This window comes from Procambarus clarkii, chromosome 70 (genome assembly GCF_040958095.1).
Source record: "Procambarus clarkii isolate CNS0578487 chromosome 70, FALCON_Pclarkii_2.0, whole genome shotgun sequence".
Lineage (NCBI taxonomy): Eukaryota > Metazoa > Arthropoda > Malacostraca > Decapoda > Cambaridae > Procambarus > Procambarus clarkii.
In genome coordinates, this window is record NC_091219.1 from 28,791,883 (window position 1) to 28,802,047 (window position 10,165).

The 10,165-nt window shown below is 47.1% G+C and overlaps 1 protein-coding gene across 1 annotated transcript; it reads right to left on the minus strand.

Moving 5' to 3' along the window:
* Positions 1-1,410: 1,410 nt before the first annotated feature.
* LOC138356020 (IgA receptor-like) lies at positions 1,411-4,374 on the minus strand. Its single transcript, XM_069311573.1, has 2 exons — positions 4,277-4,374; positions 1,411-1,714 (listed from the first exon to the last, which is right to left on the minus strand). Exons 1-2 carry the CDS (start codon positions 4,372-4,374, stop codon positions 1,411-1,413), a joined length of 402 nt encoding a protein of 133 aa, XP_069167674.1.
* Between the last annotated feature and the right edge of the window lie 5,791 nt (positions 4,375-10,165).

The window sequence follows — 10,165 nt, forward strand, 5'->3', positions numbered from 1 at the left end:
GGTGTCTTAATTTCCATCAATCAATATATGAACTCATTCAACCCCATACCCGAGTGTATTCGGGTTGTGTGGTCAACTATTTCAACTAGTCCAGGTTTAGGCCTACTGTCATTGCTAATACTCAACTACTAGGCCTGCTGTTGTTGTTTTAGATTCAGCTATTCTGAACAAAAGTTCCAAGTAGCACGGGCTTTGGTGAGCTCGTAGTGGACTTAACTGGCACAGGAGCGGGGCAAGTAGCACGGGCTTTGGTGAGCTCGTAGTGGACTTAACTGGCACAGGAGCGGGGCAAGTAGCACGGGCTTTGGTGAGCTCGTAGTGGACTTAACTGGCACAGGAGCGGGGCAAGTAGCACGGGCTTTGGTGAGCTCGTAGTGGACTTAACTGGCACAGGAGCGGGGCAAGTAGCACGGGCTTTGGTGAGCTCGTAGTGGACTTAACTGGCACAGGAGCGGGGCAAGTAGCACGGGCTTTGGTGAGCTCGTAGTGGACTTAACTGGCACAGGAGCGGGGCAAGTAGCACGGGCTTTGGTGAGCTCGTAGTGGACTTAACTGGCACAGGAGCGGGGCAAGTAGCACGGGCTTTGGTGAGCTCGTAGTGGACTTAACTGGCACAGGAGCGAGGCAAGTAGCACGGGCTTTGGTGAGCTCGTAGTGGACTTAACTGGCACAGGAGCGAGGCAAGTAGCACGGGCTTTGGTGAGCTCGTAGTGGACTTAACTGGCACAGGAGCGAGGCAAGTAGCACGGGCTTTGGTGAGCTCGTAGTGGACTTAACTGGCACAGGAGCGAGGCAAGTAGCACGGGCTTTGGTGAGCTCGTAGTGGACTTAACTGGCACAGGAGCGAGGCAAGTAGCACGGGCTATGGTGAGCCCATAAAAGCTGCTATCCTGGGTCCAGTCTTGCTATCCTTCTTGACCTCCTGACGAGATCACCTCTGGGTCTCGACTGTGCTCTCGGGGGGTCATCTTCTACGGCTTTATAATCAGGTGTCCTTTCCCTCATCCTCATATTCCGTGAACTGCATTTCTTATTAGTATAGGATATTAAGAATGATAAATATAAATATAAAAATGGTATTAAAAATACCCTTAACTCGGTCTAATGGTGTTGATATAACTACACTTGGCCTACCAGTACTGTTGGTAAGCAATACGCAATATGCCTACTTCTAATACCAGGTTGAATTTCAACACGCAGGTCACGATTTCTAAGAACTAATCCATTGCCCAATCACCTTCTCCTTTCCTTCTTCTATCTCGGCAATTCCATTTCAATCCATACATCCCCCAGGAGGATCAATCATCCTTTGCCTGCCCCAGACCCTTCCATCAATCTTGCAAGATGGAACTGCCACCACCTCTCTCACACTCCCTCGCCTCAATCACTCAATTTCCTCGGGCCGTTCAGTCATCCGTGGTTGCCTTCTGACTTGCCGACTCTCGCCACCGCTTGCTTGTCCCTCGCCACCGCTTGCTTGATCCTCGCCACCGCTTGCTTGTCCCTCGCCACCGCTTGCTTGATCCTCGCCACCGCTTGCTTGTCCCTCGCCACCGCTTGCTTGTCCCTCGCCACCGCTTGCTTGTCCCTCGCCACCGCTTGCTTGTCCCTCGCCACCGCTTGCTTGTCCCTCGCCACCGCTTGCTTGATCCTCGCCACCGCTTGCTTGTCCCTCGCCACCGCTTGCTTGTCCCTCGCCACCGCTTGCTTGATCCTTTGCGTATATAATATAATTATATATTATATAATCACGTCGTAAGGCCGTAGATGTCTTGAAAGCATACGTACATACACGAAATGTAGAGGTGAGCTTTGGTTGGTAAAGGGAATTGTTTTTGACTCGTTTACACCTGGCAGTTGATCGGGTCAGGGGTCACGGGGTCAATAGCCAGTTATGTGATCAACTTGGCACCCGCTTCGAAGGTGGCAACAGCTGGGGCGATAACGTGACGCGTTTCACCAGCTTCACCATTATATATATATATATATATATATATATATATATATATATATATATATATATATATATATATATATATATATATATATATATATATATATACACACAGTGTCAGCAAGGCGGACAGTCCGCCTCCTGTCATAACTCACACTGTATTTCCCATTTCTATAATTTCCCTTCGGCTGTACCTCTACCTCTCGGCTTTACCTCTTCCCCCCAAAAAATAATCCACACTAGCATTTTACACCACTCACCCCCTTCCTCTCTCCCTGCCTCTCCCCCTGCTTCTTCCCCTGCCACCCCTCTCCTTTCTCGCTTACCTTATCTGATGGCCCCCCAATCTTATCAGACCATGGGGGTGGGGGAAGGGTGTTTAACAGCCATTAACATCTCCGAAGGCGATAATCATGCTGGTGATTCAACTCTTTCAGATTAGCTGAAGATGCCTCGGCTTCTCGAAAGTTATCTCGAGTTCTCTAAGATGAAAACCACAACTACGTCGGTAATAAGATTACATTCACCTTGATCCTCGGAGACGTAAAGCTCCAGGTGCCTTAGTGGACCCATAGAGAAGGTCTAGTCTCAGTTGGGGACCAGTTAGGTAGCCAGCTTATTGTGGGTGTCCGTGGCCTAGTTGGCTCAACTACGGACTCGTAGTTTTGATGACCGAATTCAAGTCTCCGATGATCCAAGAAAACGAAATGTTATGACACACAGATGATGGGGGGGGGAGGCTGATAGCTGAGTGGAGAACGCTCTGAGCTCGTAATACTAGGGTCCGGGTTTGATCTCCCGTCAATAGGTACCTGGGAGTTAGACAGCTGTTACGGGCTGCTTCCTGGTGTGTGTGTGTGTGTGTGTGTGTGTGTGTGTGTGTGTGTGTGTGTGTGTGTGTGTGTGTGTGTGTGTGTGTGTGTGTGTGTGTGTGTGTGTGTGTGTGTGTGTGTGTGTGTGTGTGTGTGTGTGTGTGTGTGTGCGTGTGTGTGTGTGTGTGTGTGTGTGTGTGTGTGTGTGTGTGTGTGTGTGTGTGTGTATGTGTGTGGAAAAAAAATAAAAAATTAATAGTTAGTAACAGTTGATTGCTTAACAGTTGAGAGACAGGACCAAAGAGCAGAGCTCAGCCCCCGGAAGCACAACTAGGTAAATCCAACTAGATGAAGACACACTCACGTATGTATATTTACTACTGGAAACACTTGGCCTAAAGCAAGGAATATATATAATAGTCTCCCAGATTACTGCCCCCTCTCACGGACACATCTCAAACACACAACGACATCCGCTCCCAAAATGGTCAGGAAAACTTGATTTAAATCAATATTCCTTTATTTTGGGTCCGCGTGTAGCCGAGAGATGGATTAAATGTCAGAGTCAGTGACACACATGCAAAGCGCCTACCAGCCTCCCGTTGAGAGGACCCTGGTTCGAATCCTCTCTGGACTAATGTATTATGCATATTTATATTTAGTCGTGATAACGACACTTGTAGTTGTATCTGTTAGTGCTTTGGGGGAGGGAGAGAGAGAGAGAGAGGGGGGGGGGTTGGGGTGAGAGGGGGGGGGTTGGGGTGGGGGGGGGGTTGCTCAGGCATCGACATGGGTCTGGACTTGAACATTACACATTAATAAAGTTGAGAAATGTAAAGCATTTCCGTCCTCCACAACTGGAACTGTGTAAACAAGGAAAGAGCAATTACTTTAAATTGTTTTTCTACGTGTTCCAAACTCCCGGAACTGGCAGAACTGTTGCCACTTTTATATTTATTTTTAAACCCCTCAGGATAACATGGCGGCTCCCCCCCCCCACCCCACCCGGACCTGGGTTGGAGGCTTCGTGCGTGCTTGCGTGCGTGTGTGCGTGCGTGCGTGCTTGCGTGCGTGCGTGCGTGCCTGTCTGTTTCAGTATTCTTATTTATTCTGGCCTATATGTGTCAGCAGGTAGGAGCTTCAACTACTGGTCCCCGCCTTTCCAGCTGTCAGCTGCCTAGTATAGTGACTCCCATTCTACACGCTTCGTATCATGTATTTTTTTATAATTGGTTTTCATTTTCCCTCAAAAAAAATAATTTTTTATTTTTTTTGGTAATTAGTCTAGTGTATTCGATTTTCCTGGTGTTCTTGTGCTAAAGGCGTTTGTCTTGGCATTCTTGTGACACATCTCAGTTCCTGGTCTCCGGCCACGTTCCTGGCCCTTTTTTTTTATGACATTAACTAATTTTTTTCCCTCCTGTTAATTGCTTTTAAGTATTTTTCATCTCTATCATTGCTGCTTCAACCTTTTGTCTTGTTCAGCGCCTTTTAAATTACTTAGGTTCACCTCAGCTTTTTCTTATGTCTTAACTCATACAGCTCTTGGACCCGGCTTTTTGCGAGTCCAAGTTTTTTCTTGGTGTTTCTCTGAGACGGGGACACCATGCCGGGACTGCGTACTCTAGGTCTTGTGTGCAGCGTGCTGTGTTAGCCAGTCGTGTTATTTGAACCACCAGCTGGCAAAATTGAGTGTGTAGATTGCGTGAATATAACGTAAGATAATGTACGTGTTAAAAATTTGTCTTTACTTTGGGGCCTCGTAGCCTGGTGGATAGCGCGCAGGACTCGTAATTCTGTGGCGCGGGTTCGATTCCCGCACGAGGCAGAAACAAATAGGCAAAGTTTCTTTCACCCTGAATGCCCCTGTTACCTAGCAGTAAATAGGTACCTGGGAGTTAGTCAGCTGTCACGGGCTGCTTCCTGGGGGTGGAGGCCTGGTCGAGGACCGGGCCGCTGGGACACTAAAGTCCCGAAATAATCTCAAGATAACTACCTACCCTGTTAATTCCTCTTGAGTATTGTATATGTGGTGATCATGTCTTCCCTAACTCTTCTGTCTTCCAGTGACGTGAGGTGGAATTCACGCAGACTTTCCTCGTAACTCATACCTATTAGTTCTGGAACTAGTCTAGTGGCATACTTTTGAACCTTCTCCAGTTTCGTCTTGTGCTTGACAGGTTATGGGATCTATGCTAGAGCTGCATACTCCAGAACTGGTCTTACAGTTATCTAGTAAATGCAAAGTACTTATTTCAAATACTTTATTATACTTATTGTACTATTATACTTATTATACTATTATACTTATTATACTAATACTATTATATTTATTATACTTCAAATACAAACTTGCAGACGAGGAGTCACAATAACGTGGCTGAAATATGTTGACCAGACCACACACTAGAAAGTGAAGGGACGACGACGTTTCAGTCCGTCCTGGACCATTCTCAAGTCGACTTTACTACTAACTTCTTTCCCATCAGTTACCTGATAAGTCTCGGTTGTCAGTGGCTCAGTATTTGTCCTAATCTTTGTTATATATGTTAAGATTTGTCTTTGCTTGTCCTGCTATACGTACTTCTCTTTTTTTATGGTTTTATTTCTAACACTCCTAACTAGTTTGACAAATTGTTGTTCTAGAGTGACATCCTCAGTCTAAATCCTTTTGTACAAAACTTTATTTTTACCTATAAAGGTCTTAAGCCTCATCGTTATCCATTTGGGGTCATTGTTATTCGATCTAATCACTTTATAAGGTTTATTACATTCCCGGGTTTTGCTAGGAATATAATGAGATGTTATATATGGTCGGGGTTCAATCCCCGACCGTCCAATTGGTTGGGCACCATTCCTTCCCCCGTCCCATCCCAAATCCTTATCCTGACCCCATCTTAGTGCTAAATAGTCGTAATGGTTTGGTGCTTCCTATGATAATATATATATATATATATATATATATATATATATATATATATATATATATATATATATATATATATATATATATATATATATATATATATATATATATTCAAGGTAACAAGGTACTCCCTTGTTACATCAGTCACCGCTTGAATCCCTTCATTGATATTCACTTAATAGTTCCCCGTTTTCCGTGTATGGATTACTGCAATAATATCTAAGTGTTCTTGTGCACTTAATAACACTTAAATCGTCTTATTTTATTTCTAAGACTCATGTAATTTGTGTAGTACACCTGAAGGCTATTGTCATGTTGCAGCTCGTGTCCGATCCTGATCTTTTTACCCAAACTGTTGACCTGACAACACATACCTTTGTCATCTAACAGTTTAAACCCAGACAAATCCCTCCAGCCTCAGAGGCCAGTGCCATCGCATCGTCAAAAGCAACAGCCCCCCCAGTCCTAGATGAATGAACCGCATCCCGAGCATTCATTTACTTCATTCCGTAGAAGCGTTCCCAGTTATCAGTGAATGATACAGCATTTGATTTGAAGTATTTGTCTAATCTGACTCCAGTTGACCTAGACAGTCATTCATTCATTTCCACCTCCCCTCCTAGGAGGCATTCCATAGGGTACGGATCCCTCCCTTGCTCCTAATTCGTTTAATCACTGTTGTAAACTTGTGTATTAGCTCCCTGCCTCAGTCCTAACTCTACCTACAACGCTAATACAAATTGCAATTCTTTTGACCATGCCGTTGCACAGTCGATTAAGGCGCGTCTGGGAACCTCTCGGACGTTGGTTCGAACCCTTATCACGGCCCTTGTGGATTTGTACAAATAGAGGGATTGCTCCCATTACCAATTATAATTTAATTCATATTCTTAACAAAATCCCTAACCCTTAACTTGTTTAAGGGCTAGGGACAAGTTAAGGGTGAGACGGTTTACCATCTTATCTCTTAACACCATAAGTCCTGTTTAAATGCCTCACCTGGGAATCACAGCCATAATTGGCTTACCCCTTGTTTGGGTGCTCATTTCCTTGTCTTACCTTCCTGCAAAACTGCAGCCTCCCCTACACCTCTCATTCTCCAGAACGGTGAATGAATTGGAAGTCTTCATTAATGATGTATTGTGCTTTATCAGCCTTCTTAAGGCCCTTGTCCTTCGTAACCCTCCAAGATCCCTTTACGGGCTATTCATGCCCGTGCCACCTCTTGGGTGGCTTAATCTTTATCAATCAATCAATCCAAGATCCCTCTTGTACACAAACACTTTGCTTCAGTGGCCCCAAGTTCCTCATACAGAGTCCGCCTCTGTCGTCAGAGTAACAAATAGTTGCATTAAATTCCTGATAATACTTACGAATATCTGGCATAAGCAACACATGGCCAAGAACGTTAGCTAGCTGTGTCTTACCTTGACGGTGGGGAAGGGGGTACAGGGGTAAGGGCGCCATGAACACAACTAGTCCAAACACCAGCATCGTGTGAAGACCTTGTCACCTCAGGTAATGTCGTAATAAGCATTCTAGCCAGGTGTGGGAGGTATGTCGTCAGGTATTCAGGGAGGAGAGGATTGACAGCCTTTGTGTGTGTGTGTGTGTGTGTGTGTGTGTGTGTGTGTGTGTGTGTGTGTGTGTGTGTGTGTGTGTGTGTGTGTGTGTGTGTGTGTATTGAGGTGTGGGAATGTGGCCCCGCCTCGCCCCAGCTGAGAGAGCACGTCAAGGGCGGTGGTTGGTAAGTGTGGCTCCCACCTCACGTGCTGGATATTATGGCCTGACCTGCCTACATAGTGTGGCATGCCTCCCTATCCCTTTCTCTTCCTCTCTCCCTCCTACCCTTCCTCCTGCTTGGCTGCATGCTCCCTACCTTTCCTTCCTTTCCTTCCCTCCCTCCTGCCAGCGTCTCTACATCCCTCCCTCACTGCCTGTTGCCTGTGTGGTGGTTCCCCTCGCCCCCTGCACGGCGGCCTGCCCCCCTCGCCCCCTGCACGGCGGCCTGCCTCCCTCGCCCCCTGCACGGCGGCCTGCCTCCCTCGCCCCCTGCACGGCGGCCTGCCTCATGCTCCCTGGCTACTGTTGCATGGTCTCTCTCTGCTTCAAGTCGTCATCTGGTTTCCTCCGCCGCCAGCCTCGGTCTAATTGCCGGATGCGGTGTGTTCGCAATAACAATGTTACTATTAATTCAATTCCAGGGGTCAGACACACACACAATATAGACGTTTAGGTAATTGGCCCATAGTTGTTTGGCAAGTGATCTCCCTCCTTTAAAAAATTGCACTTGTATATAATCTCTGGAGTTTGTTTTAGGTTGCATGGTGATTGTGTCAGGTTCAACTGCCCTTGTTTCGTCCATGAGCTGGAGGGAGGCCCATAACAGCATGGTTATGGGTTGTTTGCATCGTGTGTTGAAGTACAGGTTATGGTCCTGCCTCGGTGTCTTATCTCTTGCGGAGTGTACTTCTTCCGCCTTGCAACATTTATCTTTTGTGGTTCGTCATGTCTTGCTCCCTTGTTCTTTAGTTATATTTCTCCTTTGGATTATTGCTAAGTACTCTTGTATTTTGTTATGCTCTTGAGATAATGCTCGTTTACCTTCTCCCTGGTTTTCACGTTACTCTTGGCTTTCATCTCTACAGTGCACTCAGGTATTAACAAGCAGTGTGGTCAGTTGCTTGTCCATCTTCTCCCTCTGCCTCACACACTGCCTGATGCCACAGTTACACCCCCCTGGCAGCACCTTCACCCATCTCCTCCTAGTTGTCTCTCTTACATCACAACGTCTCTAAGACGTCCAGTAGTGTTTACACCTCTTCACTACTATGCCGATTTCTTATTTCCCATTCAGTTTTTGGGTGGTTGAAATCACCAGTGACTAAGGTATACTCTATGTTAATGACTACTTCTGCCACACATTGGACTATGCCTAACTGCCTTGTTATTACCATCACATGTCTCGATCTCCAGTTATTAGCTAAAGATTATATATGACATCCATCAATACTTTCTAAGTTACTGTTACAATGAGAAGCCAACGTTGGTAAAGAAGCCAACGTTGGTAAAGAAGCCAACGTTGGTAAAGAAGCTAACGTTGGTAAAGAAGCCAACGTTGGTAAAGAAGCCAACGTTGGTAAAGAAGCCAACGTTGGTAAAGAAGCCAACGTTGGTAAAGAAGCCAACGTTGGTAAAGAAGCCAACGTTGGTAAAGAAGCCAACGTTGGTAAAGAAGCCAACGTTGGTAAAGAAGCCAACGTTGGTAAAGAAGCCAACGGACTTGGAAGGGACATGAGAATAAGAGTGAACTTTAATAGATGATAGAAGAGTTTAATAGTAATTGAGAGTAGACTTCAACAGTGAGGGCCGGATATGGTGAAGATCGCTCCAGATCTTTGTCCTGCAGGTTGCAGACGACGAGACACAAGATCAAGACATGTTACTCAGTGGACTCGGTCAGGGGACTCAGTAAGTTATTACCAAAAAGAAGGCACTAAGCCGGGATACTGAACGCGGCCAAGAGATCAGATGGTAACTGACAATGGTCGTGAATGATACTGGAATTGATACTCTTGGTGCTCTGGAAAGATGTGGGAAGTGTCTGGGGTGGGAGGGGGGTGTGAGCTGAGAAGGGCTGGGAGGGGATTGGGTGGGAGGGGGGTGGTGGGAGTGGTGGTAGAGGAACAAAATGGTGGGAAGGAGATGAAGGCCAATTGTTTCATCGGGAAGACTGATGGGTTTGTAAATGCGACCAACTCTCACCCGTGTGTACACACAGTGTTGCTGTGAGTGTGTGGCCAGCACCTGGAGGCCTCGCTGAGAGAGCGCCTCGCTCTGCTGGCCGAGGAAATAGCACCTGGTGGTAATTGTACTATAGGGAGCTCCAGGCGGGACACACACACACTCACACTCACACGACCATGGGTTTGGGCTCAGGCCATGAACAGGTGAATATCGCAGGTGTTATCGGTCACCTGTGACGCTCTTCACATTGGTATTCCCTGTACCTCTCTCTCTCCCTCACCCCTCTCCCTGTACCTCTCTCTCTCCCTCACCCCCTCTCCCTGTACCTCTCTCTCTCCCTGCACCCCTCTCCCTGTACCTCTCTCTCTCCCTCATCCCCTCTCCCTGTACCTCTCTCTCTCTCCCATCCCCTCTCCCTGTACCTCTCACTCTCCCTCACCCCCTCTCCCTGTACCTCTCACTCTCCCTCACCCCCTCTCCCTGTACCTCTCACTCTCCCTCACCCCCTCTCCCTATACCTCTCACTCTCCCTCACCCCCTCTCCCTGTACCTCTCACTCTCCCTCACCCCTCTCCCTGTACCTCTCACAGGCTCGCCCAACCTCTCCCACCGCCGGTCAGGCTCCAGCTCCAGGCCTAACTGGTAATCGTGGTGGCCCTGGGGGCATTAAGCTCGCCAGAGAGGCTGCGCCGCCCTGTAAGGATTACGTGTTAGCGGCGCCTACCA